Consider the following 15,597-nt stretch of genomic DNA (forward strand, 5'->3'; position numbering starts at 1 on the left):
AAATAATGTCATTAAGCTAGCATCTGTGTGGTGGTGGAGCTCATGTGTTATTAATAAAAGTTCATTGTTTAGTTATTAACGAGGCATTATTTTGCTCTTTAATAAGTCTTTTCTGTTCCATTACTCCCCTTGAATGTGAAATCAGACAGTAAAGAAAATGTTAAGAGATTCTCAGATTCTGAGACTGAAAATAGTCACATTTATGAAATGATCAAAGGTGGAATAAATGGTAGATCTATTAGGGAAGTGGAAAGCTAAGCAAAGATAAGACAAACAAGAAGACACTTGCATCTTTTGTAGAAAAATGAAAAAATATTCTCATTTATTGAGGTAATTTTTTCTAGGAAAAAAAAACAAACAAAAAATTGAGGTAACAATTTGCATAGTATAACTTCCATAAAATTTACACACGCACATACACACACATCCATGGAGTAGTAACCGAAATGCAAACAATTAACCCTCGGACAATGAGAGACCAAAAAAAAAAAAAACAAAGATGAGGTGTGCTTTCATTCTCTAATGGACAAATCGTAGAGAATAGAATTGAACAGTAAAATCTGTAATTGCTGGTGGTGTTAAACAATCAGAAAAAAAAAATGGTTGTATAAAATTCTTTTCAACAGCTGATGGCCTCTGAGGATTTTATTAAAAAAATACATTCATCTAAATGCTGGTCTGGGTGGAATTGCAGCAGTGCTGATTCCACTTGGCTAAACTGATATGAACTATAAAAATAGATCTGCTTTGTCAGGAAAAAGGGCACTTTTCTAGAATGGTAGTATCGTCTGGTGGTGGTGTGGGGAGGAGGGGGGGGTTCATACTCTGAAGACAGATACATTCTGGAGCAGAAAGATGGTGAGATTGAGCTAAAAATGATCCCTTTGGAAACTTATCCCCTTGGCATGAAGAGGGAAGAAAATATATAAACTTTTTCTTTAAAAAACAGCAAATTTTTAACCGTTTTGGAAATGCTGAGAGGCGTTTCCAAACTCTTTTCCCCCAAGACTTTGGCTTGAGGCCTCGCTTGCGTACAGATTTTTAACAACCAACGAATACAGTCACTTACAATAATGCTCACAGCCTATTCTGTAGAAATTAGTGCATTTCTGGCAGGAAAAAAAGGCCAAAAGTGTGGCCACGTTCTCAAAATTTATCACAACTTTTAGCTTTCTGGAGCACAGTGAGGCCATTTCTACTCAGTAAAAGACACGTTACAACCCTACGTCCAGTTCTGGGTCAACTATCTAAAGTGACTGAGAAACATTATAGCTGATTTAAAACGAACAAACAGAACTTACAATCAACTAGCCAGCAGACGCAGGTGGGCATACCAGTTGAGGACACTCACATGTATAAGGTCATGCCTGGCCAGTCTGCTGGCTGCTACCGAGACACATCTTGGCTGATACTCTCTTCTCAATAAAATACAAATGTACATAAAATCACATCACCGTTCTTCTTTTAAAATACCTACATATAAACACCATATACAAGAAGTTCACAAAGCAGAACCACATTTTAAAAAGAAGTCCTTTCACACTCGTTTTTCTTTTCTTCCCTTATTTAGAAAAGTAAACTCAAAAGAAGTCCCAGCCTACCAGGTTTAAAAAAAGAAAAAAAAAAAGAGCAATAGTGGGGCTGTGCTGATATCTTCTCGCTGAGCGGTCAGGATGCAGCGGAGATGAAAGGAGGGGTTTATGGGGAGTTTGCCGTCCTATAGCGGCCGATCTTTGTCCTGAGTTACTTGCTGTGTGTAGAAGAGGATGTAGGCCTGAGCTCGGCAGACCTCATCCACTGAACACACATTTAGTTTAGAGTCATTACAGTGAACCCAGAAGCCTGGAGGAAAGGGAGAAAGGAGTCGTGTTTAATACAACTCAATCTAACAGAAATGTTCAACCTTCCCCAGTTTCGGTAAGAGCCACAAAAATTGGAGTAATTTCCCTGTAACTAAACAAATGCTCCTTACAGTCTATAGAGATTTGACTCACCTCCTTCTGTGTTGTAGCAGTAGGCTGTGTAGTGGCCCGAGCCAAAACCCTTCCCATGATGCATCACCACAGCAGAGAGTTCGTAGAGGAAGTGCTTTGGGCGTGGCGAACCTGGGGAGCTGGGGCTGCCTTTGGGTGAGGGCTCTCTGCAGCAGTAAGGCTCCATGTTGAGAAGCTGGTCGAAGCTGACGTGGACTCCGATCTTCTCCCGGTGGTTACGCCCAGACCACCTGCAGACCAATCACGAGCCAGCAAAGAGAAAGTCAGCCAATGGATTTACACTAAAACAGAGTACAACAGTCCTTTCACTGAATAATCTGCATTTCATCCCACTGACAGATTTAAGTGGACTGTCATCTTACCTGAAACGTTTGAGGTGAAGTCTGAGGACCTGAGGCAGTTTATGGACCATCAGCTGTTTCTGTGCTTCGGTCAGGATGACGGGTTTGGAAGAGGTCCGGCGTCTGGCTGCTGCAAACGCACAAACACTTTCATTTACTGCACTTTGTGCGACCAGTGGCCTTGCAAGTAGCCTGAGAGCAGCAAGAAGCTAGATATAAGGTAGACTACTCTTTAAGAATCTAACTGTGGTTAGGAGAAAATGGTGATGGAAGAGAAAAAAGAACACAGGCAAATCTCACTAAAAGAGAAAGTGTGAGATCATTTCACTTACAGTTACACTGGTCACAGGCGTAGATGTTTCCCTCCAGCGCTTCAGTTTCGGTGAACTTGGCCAGCATCTCCGTCAAATGGCACGAAGCCTGAGCCGCCGACTCCCTGCTATTACTGTGATACCGCTCAGGGAACTCCAGAGACAGATCCCAAAAGGGCTCCACAGTGTTGGAGCGATGGTCACAAGCCAGGCACGTCACCTGCAGAAGAGAGTGAGGATGAGCAGGTCACAGTGTGGAGAAGAATCATGGAGAACCTCAGCTTCAGTCATCTGGATTTTTTGTTTTTTAACTGTTCTAAAAATGAAGAATAAACAACAAATATGGCTACAAATTTGAACTGACATATTTTGGATTACTTCATTAGTCAAAGGGTAAAAGCAGGCTGAATCAGTGCTGAGGTGAATGGTGACGGAGCCGAGAATTGCCAAAAGCACTTCGCACACACACACAGCCTTTTATTCAGCAAGAGCAGGTGTCACAGTGTGTGTGCTCAGCCTTTACAAGTAGGAATTAATCACTTGTCCTTTGCTCACTCTCCCCACTCTCTTTATCCTCAAGCTCTGATTACTTGATGCGATGCTCTGCACTTATTCCTGGTAAAAATCAAGAGGACTGTGACACATTTGATCTCCTCAGACCTCCATCAGGGTTGAAAGCAAGTTTAGTGTTGCATACAAGCAACTGAACTTTAATCAGAATTTATGATTGCTGATTAAATGTGCGTAGATCTAAATGGACCCGTGTGTCATGCATCATGATGAGCATCATGATGAGTCAGATTTTGATTATTATTATGAGGTTGTTGGACAAAGGTGATTAAAGGTGTGTCTGTGTGTGTTCGTCATACCTGGCTAAGAAGTTGGCCGTGAAAGATGGTGTTGACCACGCTGAGCACCTGCTTGATGAGGCGTTTCTGTGGCACACCTGCAGTGGTCGTGTGTTTGCCGGTGCTCTCCAGCTCATGCTGCACCTTATCCAGCAGCTCACACAGGAACTCCTGAGCGTCCTGCTGAGCGTAGCCCCTGAACGCAGGGATCAGCTGCCACACCGAGTGGAGCATGGCAAAAGGCGAGACCAGCGCCCATTTGCCAGACCACATGACCTGAAACAAGGTGTGCAGCTCGTGGCACAGAGAGATGTGCTTGGAGCTGGGCTCTTTGGGTTGTATCAGCTCCATGCTGCGGGCACGCGAGGCTCCGCCACTCAGACCTGCACCAGAGCCCGAGCTGATCTGTAGTCCCTTCCGCTGGGACAGGGGGGACTGTGATGAGACCTTCCCTGTCAGCTGGCCGTGGACGGCAGATGCCAGCAGCTCCAGTGCTTGTGTCAGGTCCAGACGCAGAAAGCACTCCCTGAAAACATGCAGATGACTCAGCACCTGCAGGATGGAGTTCATATAACAGGTGTTTCCTAAATTCCTCAGGCCTGTCACTCCAGGAGTAACCGTGGGACGCCGTTTAAAGGGTGACCCGCCTTGTTTGGTACACTGCTTGCGGCGCACAGGGGTTTGAGCAGTGCGAGGAGATGCTGAGGGTGTTTTGGGCTTGGATTTGGTACTAGAGGAACGGTTACGTGGTTTGGGAGCTGGTTGGGCCTTTTTCGTTTGTTTGGCTTTCTTTGGGGTTGCAGTGACTGGGCTTCGAGTTCGTGGTCTACGGGTTTGAGAAGGACGCACACGAGTTTTGGTCTTTGTGCGTGCCTGTTGAGAGGTTGGTGTTGTGATTGCCGTTTCCGCAACTCTCTGGCTTTTCCGGCGCAAGCGACGACTCTTCCTGAGAGGAGCATTCTCCAGCTCCTCCTGTAGCTGCCTCTTTAGAGCACGCCTCCTCTCCCTGGCTGCCGTTTTCTGCTCCTCTTCCTCCTCCCTCTTTCTCTCTTCTTCTTCTCTCCTCTTTCCGCATTCAGTCAGGGCAAACCAAAGGCGGAAGATGCGTCCCATAAGTGCCCTGCGGCGGTGCCAAAGGGCAGTAAACATTCTGTCCTCATCCCTCAACTGGAGCTCGCTAGCGCCGCATGGAATGAGGGCATCCGGTGCAGCGCTAGCAGAGCGGAGGGTGCGTCCACTGCGAGTCGTAACCTCATAGCGCTGGCTCTGGATGGCACTGAGCGTGCTCCGAAGCAGCTTGAGATCTCCGGTGGCGTTATCATTCAGGACATAGTCATCACACAAGTAACAAAAGACATAAAGTTCATTAACCTCCATAGCCAGTGGGTGGTGCTGTTGCTGGAAGTGCTGCAGAGCATGTTCCTCAATGTAGCGGCCACATGCCACATGTGCACAACCAAGACAGGCCCATATAGACTCTGTGGTGTTACAGTCGACGCAGTGCCACTTCTGGGGGTTGAGGATGGAGTGGTCTGGGGCCAGCCGCAGCCGCCCCACATGCTTACACCTGTCCATTACACACGCCTGCCTGCCGAGCTGGCTGGCTGGCTGTGTCAGTCAGTAACTGACCGCGTGTGCGTGTGTGATGCTGAGTGTGTCTGTCAACGTTTAACACTGGCTTCATATCACCATGGGAACCATGGTGAGCCAAGAAAAAGGGCCCTCCCAGGGCATGGCGGTAGTGGCTGGAAGGGTAGGAGAACAGATCCGGTTAGAAAAGATTGTGAAGATGGAGCAAAAAAAAGCAAATCAAGAAACGTTAAAGAGGACTCATCCCTGCAGCAAAGCTTATTGCAATACAGCTACTCGTAACCTCCACTGGCTGTTTTATGAGGTCTACACAGCGTAAATTGAGCGAACTGGCAGGTGGTAAGTAGGTTTTAACATTTTCTGACAGCAACGTGGATCAAAAATAAAATGACTGGGTAATAAACATGGCTGTGTGAGGAACATTCACTCGGTTAAACCTGGATGTGAAAGCATCAACCGGACAAACACTGCTTCTTAAATAGCAAAGTAATAACTTATTGGGCACGGTGACAGTAATGATTACTTTACAGAGTCACAACAGTATTTTCCTTAAATTATTTTTTCACCCCAGTGTAATAAACTAGATTTAGCTAACAAGGAGTAGAGAAGTTCCAAGGTTTGCCTCATGAAAATGTGCAGGAAAGCATAAAAACACTGACCGAACAAAAGGGAGTAGTTTGGAGCAAATACAGAAGAACAACCAAACTCAACTTCCACCCTAAGCAATCAGTCTCCACACAAACTCTGCTGCCTGTGCTTCACGACCCTCCGGCTTGGTGTCCTTCAGCAGAAAAGTGGGAGCCCAGAGGAGCCTGAGTCCTACTAGCCCCCACCCACTGAGGTCAAGGAAGCAAGATTACCCAACAAAAGGCGGGGGGGTCTGAGCTTCCAAAGTGTGTAACCTTTGTCTGGGTACAGGACTACCTTTGAGAAGGGAAATTAAAGAGAAGAACCCAAGGAAAATACCCTGCTTGGAAATACCCATGGCAACAAAGAGAGCCTGGTTGAAAGTAAGTCGATTTTTCTACTTAAGTAGGAAGTTTTGCACTTAAGTACAATTCTTGTGATACTATTCTACTTTTTTTACTCCTCTGCTTTTATTTGACGGCTTTAGCAGCTCGTATAAGATTTTAAGTAACTGATAAACAAAGAGCTTTTGAAACACAACGTATTCTTTAAGATTAAACCAACAACGTCTGACAAAAATCAGCTATGTGAAACCTCAGACTGGTGAAACTGTCAACAACTTCACCAAATTAGATTTTTTTTCTCCCTTTTAGATTTTTTACCTTCTCACAAGGTTTCAGTTCAATAGATGAGTCAATCTCTTTGTGGAAGGAAGATTACAGACGAAGCCTGCAGCACAAAGACAGAGAACACATCTGTATATCTGAGGTATGATTGTATCTTCTTTAATCTCTCATTAACCGTCTCACAAACCCCACAGATTTATCCGGTGTACAGTATTTAGGAGCAGCATGCATTTTCACTCTGTTTGCACGCCGATTAACTGGTATTTTTTTTATCTAGAATAAGATGTTGCTGCTATCTGTTTTTTACTTTCACATAAGGGTTCGACTTTCACTTGTAAACAAATATTTTACATTGCTTTTATTTGTCCAATTAATAGGTTACTTGTATCTTTCACTGCTCAGCAAAGGATCAAATTGAGGTTTCTAGCTTCAGAAAGGTTATTATTTTTATTCTTTAAATATCTTACTACTGTGTCACTCCATCATTTAATAAACTACTTAATAATAATCAAAACAAGTTTGCTCGACAACTCCAGTCAGAACTAAAGTTTGTTTACCAGTTAAAGCGGGCGAGTGGGCGTGTTTATTCAATCGTTTTCATCAGATCGGGATGCCATGAGTGCAGCGGCTGTGATATGAGAACGTTCTCGTCGCAGTCAAGTATCCAAGACTGATCCTGTGAAGGTGATAAAACATTCAGATAGCTCAATCTTCAAATCGCCCCGTGGTGATCCTTCGCGTGTTGCCACCATAAGCAATAAACACTGGGAATAGCGCGGAACAGTAACACCTCCTTATGAATTGGCCACCGTTATTTATCAATATTAAACTTTCGGAACAACGCCGCAAACTTTATACATAGAAAATAGCGGTGTCTTGTATTGCTAAATAAAGAGTAAATAGCATACGGAGAGGTTGTTCAGAGTTTCTAATGCCACGCAAGTTTTATCAGCAAGTTAGCGCGCTTTACCTAGTTTGTCCTTGTGCCTGCATGGTCTGAAGTGGTTGAATACCCCTGACCCCAACATTAACTCTCGGGCAAATGAGCCACAGCCAAACAAAGCCAAGTAAGGGTGAGTGAACCAATAAACTGTATGACACAACATCACAACGACACGCGCTGTGGCATTTACCCGAGCAACTCAAAGAGTTTTTTTTTGCCTCACAGCTAACGTTTACTAGCTACTGCTAACTTGTAACTGATAGCTATGAGGATTACAAAACACTGAATTATCCAAAAATAGACACAAAACTACTCCATACAGCTCCCAAAAATGACTGCTTAAAACCACTTCAAATGTGAATAGAGTACACACAAACCGTAGCGGCCCATACTGCCTCTACATTTTTTAAAACATATATATCTTCCAAAGATTAATGAGCCCTATCTGTCCTTGCTGCTAAAATTAGCCTAGCATGCTAACTCGTATTAGCCAGCGAGGCTAACATCGATAATTCCAACAAGTTCAAGCATTAGCCGGAGGTCGGCTCCCGGCTTTGGACACCAACCAGCGGGGTGTCGTTCAACGAGGACAATTGTATGCTACACTACACTGCTATAAACGTGCAATGAAAGAATAATTACTGAAAGAAAGCAACATACCGAGCCTCTCCTTCACGGCAGTAACTCCTCTGTTTCTAAAATGATCGCCATCTTGTCAGTTCCTGTCGCGTGGTGTTGGCTCGAGCGCGTCCTCTATACATGACGTTGTTGTTGTTGTTGTTATTGTTTACCTTCATGGTTATGATGATGCCTATTTTCTCTCAGTGCAGCAGGGTACTTGTATCAAGTTGAGTATTTCTCTCAAACCGTTTCCAATTCCGTATGTGCATATTATTTGAATTACACCGGTGGCACCTTACATTTAAAGTAGCCCATCAAAATGACAAATTTTGCAGAATAAACAACTTTAAAACGCTACATTATGCTATTAGAAGTGCGTATGCATTAATGCAATTCATAAAGATGGGTACAAGTTAATTTACCCATACGGGTGATTGCTTGGTGGTTGTGAATTCTCCTTCAAGATCAATCGTTTAATCTTATTCAGCATTTGTACGAGATGTGTATTTGTTATCGTTTTTTTTTTACATTAATCTCGAACTAAGCAGCTAGTATTAACATATGCAGGGGAGTACAAGTAAAAAAAAAATACTACTTGAGTGGTTACATCTTGCTACTTGCTCACCGTTTTCATTACAATAATCAGAATAATCAGCATGAGCAGGATAAAATCACTGCACTGCACTCGTGCCAAAATAGAAGTAGTACATTTATTCACCACTAGAGGGGAGGGTTGCACTATCTACACTCGAGGATCAGCCGTAATATTGACCAAAAAACGTCACCACAAACGAATCCAAGGGTCCGATCGAGGAAAAAAAAGAGACATCCTTTTGTCTTTTCTAAGATCTTCCAGTTGAGTTGGAAAACGTCATGGGATCGATGAAAGGTGGCTGGAGAAATTCTTAAGGACTTAAAGACGGCTAAACTGCAATAAGAATTCGACTCACACCAAAATGTGATGTCTGCAGCACTGAAACAACAGCCAATCAATCAATATTCTACAACGGTGCTTTAGATACTTCGTCTATTGCAAAGGTTATGTCTTATGTATCATCTGGAATATTACTTTATTATCAAAGTTTCACACTGAAACTATAAGAATGGTTTGAAAAAGATTTAAGTGTAGTGTTATCACAGGCTGCTCACAGTCATTCTCCTGTCCACATATCTATCCACGTGAATCATAGTTAGTACAACTGCATGAAAGTAATTGAGCGTCATGATGAAAGTTGCTTCCACAACGAACTGTGGGATGGAATTATCTCCTTTCTCTCATAAAGGATTGTAAGCTTAAGGTAATCTTAAAGGAAGCATTGGAGGTCCTTTCCTTGGCATTTGGGAAATTCAAACAGCTCTCATCATGGCTGCAACTTAGATACTTCCGGGTCATCTGACTCAGTTATGAAGGTTCCTAAGCAAAATAGACTATTTGACGCAACTCTTGACGCAGCTTTTGTTCATCCTCTTAAAGGTCCGCAGTAGAGGGCTGCAATGGGATTGGGTCCCGCCAACTCAAATCTCGCGGGAGCGGGCGGTACGAACTTTGCTGCGGGCGGGAGCGGGCGGCTTAAAGTCTGACATTTGGAGAAGTTTCTCAATTGTCCATGAATGTCTTTATTAATAGCTTGTAAAATTACGTGTTTTCTCCTGCGGGACGACAGAAGACACAAAATCAATGCATTTCTATTACTGCGCGGGCATAAAGTCTCAAAGTTTTGCGAGTGCGGGCGGGAGTGTAACTAACGTTTTTTAAATCATTAAAAAACTGCTTTATTTAGAGCTCTGCGGCCTCATGAATGGAAACAGGTTATAAAGTCTAACTGACTGCGGAGTTTGTAAACCTTTTACATCAACTTATCTTATGGTGGAGCCGATTTAACTGAAAACACTCAAGTGAAGTAGCGAAATGCTTTACCTGAACAACTGCGCTTCTGCATCACCAAATAATAGTTGACGTACAGCACTTCTCTCTCTGCAACCATATCTGTCTTAGCTGAGTGACGAAAACTCAATTTACTCAAGAACAAACTTGATGTTCTTGCATTTATTTGGATATAAAAATCCCTGCTACTTTTGAACTTCTGCTCCCATGTTTCGGATGGGAATGTGCTTTTTACAAAATGCTTTTTCATAAACAATATCTAGAATATTTAGCCTCTCAAGGGCTTTTTATTGAATGTTTATAACCTCTTAAAAGCCTGATAAATAAATGTTTTAGTTTAAGCTTGCCAAGAGAAGAAGTTAGCAGTTTAGCCATAATAAAACCCAGCCTTCCTAAAAGCGCAGCATTGTTACCATTGAGAATTAAACCGATGTCCCTTGAAGAAAAAAGAATCTTGTTTAATTTGTTTTATTATTGATTTTACTGATTTAATTATTGCCCAACTGGGAGGAGGCCCCCAGGGCAAACCCAGAACACGCCGGAGGGATTACTGTCCCATCTGGCGTGGGAATGCCTCGGGATGAGCTGGAGAGTGTCACTGGGGAGAGGGATGTCTCTTTTTCCATCCTGAACCTGTTGCCTCTATGACTCGACGTTGGATGAGCGAAAGATAATGGATTACTGAATGAATGAATGACTAAAAGCGATATCCACAGCTCTGCTTAAAAATACCGTTATTTTGAAACTTCAAGAATATATCAAATATATATCGGCTGGTGCTCGATGGATGATAGCCTTTTTATTTCTATCTGTCCCAAACCACAAATTAGAGAATAAACAACAGCCTTAGAGTAATCCATTATTGGCAGGCATGTCATTGAACCGGTTCCGAAAAATGATCGGCTGCAGCTCTACCAAATCTGACGCGTCAGAAATGAGAAGCTGATAAGGATTCAAGATGTGATCAGGTCAAAACAGTTTGGGGGCAAAGCGAGAAAGACGAGGCTGAGCTGCGCATGTGCAGAGCAGAGAAATAGCTGAGGAAGATGAGCATGCAAGATAAGAGGAGCAGAGGAAGGCCAAAGAGCAGATTTATGGTGACGGTGAACAGAAGGACACACAAATGGCATAGTGTTTGTTAATGTTTGTTAATCTGCCTTCATCTGTCTCAGGTAATATAATCCTGCTGCTTTCCGCCTCTTCTCTGCCACTTTCATGGATCAAGTGTGTGTGTATATTATCCATTGCCCCATGCCTACCTTTAAATGCCGGTGTAGGATGCAGGTGCAGCGCTTCATGCTGGTTAATGGGGGCTTCATGGTGGTAGTCACTATGTAGATCCTATCATTGTAAGCCAGTGGTTTCTCAAAAGAAAACAACATTACACTGTCTGTAGAGCAGATTTAATTTTAATCTTCGACCTCAACAACCACAACCCGAAACAATATCATAATTGTTTGCCTGAATTCTTCAGAAATTTGCTCTTGATACAAGAGTAAAAGTTTGGCAAAACGTGGCTGTTAAAGGTGCCAGAGCTTATGAAGTCTCTCTATTGCAACACCTTGTGAACTCCTCTGTAAATATTACAGTAATGTTTCATCAGCTAAGAGCTCAAAGGCAGGAGAGGTGTTTCATTCAGGAAATTGTGCCTGAAGGAAAACTTTTAATCTCAACACATGCTCCCTGATTGCATGTGAAGAATCCCTCTCATGTACTGATTAGTGGGGAACTGATCCATACAAGCCTCATTAAACCCCCTCTGAACAGGACGAGTGTGTGTTGTTATACCAGTGTGTGCGAGTCTGTGTGTTGTAGTGTGTAGGTGGACCAGAGGTTTTTGTGAGAGATTAAGGGGCGTGTTTGTGAATGACTTAGAGAAAGAGGTATGTGTTGATGTGCCATGCGATGCCTGTGAATGATCTCTAATGTTTTTCTCCCAGAATGTCCCCGGGCCTTTACCGACTTCATGTCCACACATGCAAACTCTCCCTTCCTCCCACCTTGTCCTGTTTTCATCTGCGCTTCTCATAAACCCATGTTTTTACAGTTATTTTACCTCTGGGGACCGCATGTCCCGTAACTTAATCAGTATTTTCACTTTAAAGAATTAAATCAGCTGATTAAATAAATCACCAGCGGTGTTGCTCACGTTGATCACTCCACACACTTATCGCTTGAACTTGAACTCAGTCGTGCCTTGCCGCTTCTTTTAGCTCGCTGTTTTGGCTTTAGGGGATATTTACAGTATGATCCAGTATCACCGTGTTCTCATGAACTCTTGTTTTCAGCAAGCAGGCTGATAAAACCCACACTACGCCACCTCTCAAGCACCAAACAACAGAAGGATCATGTGAGGAACCAGCTGGTGAAGACAGATGAACCTCTTCAAGCTGAACAGGCAGATTTTTCCCCCCAGAAGCTGGTAGTGATCGCTACAGAGATACGATGCCAGTGAATATTGGACTTGGATTTGTCAAATGGCCAAAAATATACAGCCTTGCTGGTTATGTCCTACCATAGTGTCTCGCCTGTGAAGAAGATTAAAGTTGCAGGTCCTGTGACGTTCTCCCGGTTATAAGTTTAACATGTTTTGTTGAATTTTAATTGTTTTTGCTGATATGAACAAATGGTGGAATACTTAACACAGTATGACTTTAATGCTTAGTTTAAAAAAGCCTGAAGATTTTCTTGAAAACTTAAAACTACCCTCTAAAACCTGTTATTTTGCAGCCTCTAAATAAGCCAGAAACACTGAAACAAAAATGTGAAAGATTTAAACCTTCAGATTTTATTGTCGGTCATTGACCTTCCCTCATATCTAAAAAAAATTGTGTGCCTGGAAAGCAATGTTGCATCAGACTTCAAAAGTTAAGGCACGTATATGTTGTATCATGTCTAAATGAAGTACCTGGTGGATTGTCTCATAACTAATTAACTGGCAATAAGTCAAGAACACGAGGCATAAAAGAGCACCCAAAGGGGCTTTTGAGGAGTAAAGCTGGGAATGGATTCACCAGTCTGTGAAAGACGTTTCTTTATGTAAAATTTCAAAGAATTTGGGGGATTCGTTGTAAATTATATTATTAAAAGAATAATGAGCATTGTGTGTACACAAGGGACAATGTTGAAAACTCTCTGTGCGATTTGGCTTATGTTTCCCTCTCTTAAAGTGACGCGAGAAACATTTGTGAACCCTAAAACTGTGTATTTCTGACTTGTTTTTGAAGAACATTGACTTTTGTCACGCACATTCCTCTGCATGAAACTTAGCAGTCTTCTTCACATATATCAAATCATTTTCACAAACTGTTCATCTGCTGCAGGTGGATTTTTAGGCCTGACTTCTTTTGTCCTCCAGTTGTCCAGGTTTACCAGATAATTATGTCCCATTTTCAGCTAATAGTTCTTTTTGAGTAAACTTGTGCAGAATGAGTTATCTTTGGTATTTTTCATAGATGCAACTTAAGAAACAGGAGACGCAACACTGACTCATCCCTCGAGTTAGGTGGCTTCTTTATGCTTGAATGATTCATAGGCCGGTGGTAAGTGGCTTGATAATCAAAAAACACAGTCTTCTGACAAAGATCAGGTACAAAGACTGGACTGAAAATGGGTGAAAAACGGCTAATGTCCAAAGAAAATGTTGAAGGCCCTTCGGAAAGCCTTTTACAAGAAAGTCTTGATTATTGGAAGCAGAATATAAAGAAATAAGGGGTGTCTCAAGACTTGTGCACATTATCTAAAAAAGAAACAGCCACAAACGGTGGAATCTGCACCCATAGATTCCACTGTTTAATTATGATGTGCTGTAAAAGGGCACAAAAATCCTCACAGTGGGCATTTCTCTCTGACACCTGGACCTCATAAATACAGAAACAAAGACACATACACATGTATAGAAACATGCAGCTTAACAACATGTTTTCACAGTTTTCACTGGTTGATAATTTCAGTGAAAGGCAGCCATTCCGGTGGTTTCATGGTGGTGTTCACGCAGCTGGATACGGTGTTGGTTTTGTGGTGGGTGAAAACACAGGTGCAGGTGAAGCCAGAGGAAATGCTTTGCAGCCTGTAAACAAACACGCCTCCTGTAATTTCTGCTCTCGAGATTTTCCTCCCGCCTGCTCTGGTTGGCAAGGCTGGATGATAACGTTGGCAGTTTGACAGCTTCTGATATATAATCTGTTTTTTTATAATGTCCTAACTTGTCATGAGTGTCTGTTTTTTTTTCTCCCCAACTGTCTGTCTGTTGTCACGTTGATCTGTGGGTTGGTTCATAATGACTCAATGACATCAGGTTTTTGTTTGCGTGGCTGTAAAATAATCAGCAGCAGTGTCTTGATCACTCTGCTATGTCAACATCGTCGTCCTTGTTCTGGCTTGCTCGTCATGAGGAGAAACATTCCTGCTCCGTGTCTGCATGCATCTCAGTGTTTTCCTGTGCAATTAAGTAAAACCAGAGAGTGTGGATGGTTACTAAGGAAAGGGCTGCGTATTTCTTGTAGAACTGACTTACAGAGGTAGTTTCGGTCTGGGTTCTGATGCCTAAGTCTTCTCATTTCCTCTGCAAGTGAATCACAACTGATGGGATAATACTGATCACATGAGTCACTTATCCAGCACACATTTCCCTTGACAATAGGGCTGAGAGGAAATCCATTCTTAACATATTTTCTCCTTCTAGTGTTCTTTGACAAAAGCCAGTTGCACCAGCTGGTAGTAAGTTCAAGCTTCAAAGATGTGGCCACTGTATTAAAACAAGTGAGTTTAGCTGGATTGTGGACAGTAGGGCTTGAAGACATCATCAGGTTTTTATACAAGTCCTAAATGTGGATAAAGAGAATCCAGTTAAACAGATCAAACAAAAATATTGAACTTTTAGTGTTTTTTTAAAAAAAAATTTGATCTGATATCATGTGTATGAGAGTGGAAAAAGTGACCCTGATTTGCAGCAGCTTTTATCCAGTTCTGTACATCAGCTTAGCAGAATCTTAACCCGTTTCTCTCTACAGAGAAACTTTAACTTTTGGATGCTGGTGGGGTTTTCTCACATGAGCAACTAATTTCCAATCCTTCAACAACATTCCTACTGGATTATGGTCAGGACTTTGACTTGGCCATTCCAAAACATTCACTTTTTTTCTTCTTTCGGCTGGTGTCCACATATAACGCCAGCGCTTTCTTGTAATTGTTCCCAATGAGCAGAGGGTGTATGTGACCGTATGTCAACCTTTTTTTTTTTTGTCATATGGGCTGAAACTGTAACCATCAGTAACCAGAAAGAAAGAAAATAAACTGGTTCTAGCAGCTGTGTGGATGTCCTGATGACATATTAGACAAAAGCGATCAGAACAGGCCATTTCTGGGAGTAGATCAGCCGGACAATAAATGTTGATGGTAATAATATTAATAATGTGATGGTGACAGCGGATTACACAGGAGCTCTGCGGGGCTGATCGTCTCCCTGTACGGTCTGACAGGATTCCTACTGAAAATTGTCCCTAGTTTAACCATGAACAGACCTGGAACTGGGATCTGTGATAGTCATTGTAGATAGGCAGTGCTTCTCAGCCAGAGAAAGGCGGTATGTGGACATGCAGATGCCACAGTTCCCCGGCACAATGATCCGTGTGTCGAACATTGCAAGTTCTTTACACCTGCTGCTCTTGAAGTGATTTATTTTCGGTTGACCAGAAAGATGTGATTGATGTTGCTACGCAATGTTGTTGGGCAACAACTTTGAATTTTGTATGCAGTCAGGTCGGCATGGTGGTGTGGTGGTTAGCATTGTAGCCTCACAACAAGAAGATT

General features: G+C 42.6%; 1 protein-coding gene across 2 annotated transcripts; it reads right to left on the bottom strand.

Moving 5' to 3' along the window:
* Positions 1-307: 307 nt before the first annotated feature.
* usp44 (ubiquitin specific peptidase 44) lies at positions 308-8,011 on the bottom strand. 2 transcript variants are annotated; one of them, XM_072377460.1, is made up of 7 exons: positions 7,941-8,005; positions 6,895-7,013; positions 3,516-5,239; positions 2,668-2,866; positions 2,357-2,465; positions 1,995-2,224; positions 308-1,842 (listed from the first exon to the last, which is right to left on the bottom strand). In XM_072377460.1, exons 3-7 carry the CDS (start codon positions 5,067-5,069, stop codon positions 1,718-1,720), a joined length of 2,217 nt encoding a protein of 738 aa, XP_072233561.1. In that variant the 5' UTR covers positions 5,070-5,239; positions 6,895-7,013; positions 7,941-8,005; the 3' UTR covers positions 308-1,717. The 2 variants fall into 2 exon arrangements, with proteins under 2 accessions (XP_072233561.1, XP_072233560.1); XM_072377459.1 differs by lacking the exon at positions 6,895-7,013 and having other exon boundaries at positions 7,941-8,011.
* Positions 8,012-15,597: the final 7,586 nt, after the last annotated feature.

This window comes from Leuresthes tenuis, unplaced genomic scaffold, assembly GCF_036924035.1.
Source record: "Leuresthes tenuis unplaced genomic scaffold, fLeuTen1.0.hap1 SCAF_23, whole genome shotgun sequence".
Classification (NCBI taxonomy): Eukaryota; Metazoa; Chordata; class Actinopteri; order Atheriniformes; family Atherinopsidae; genus Leuresthes; species Leuresthes tenuis.

What these genes read in the sequence shown, in the direction of transcription:
- usp44 (XM_072377459.1), bottom strand. Translation starts at nt 5,069, where the DNA reads ATGGACAGGTGTAAGCATGTGGGGCGGCTGCGGCTGGCCCCAGACCAC. An exon ending in CGCCTGTGACCAGTGTAACT is followed by an intron (nt 2,466 to 2,667) that starts GTAAGTGAAATG and finishes GTGCGTTTGCAG; the next exon opens with CAGCCAGACGCCGGACCTCT. An exon ending in CTTCACCTCAAACGTTTCAG is followed by an intron (nt 2,225 to 2,356) that starts GTAAGATGACAG and finishes ATTGGTCTGCAG; the next exon opens with GTGGTCTGGGCGTAACCACC.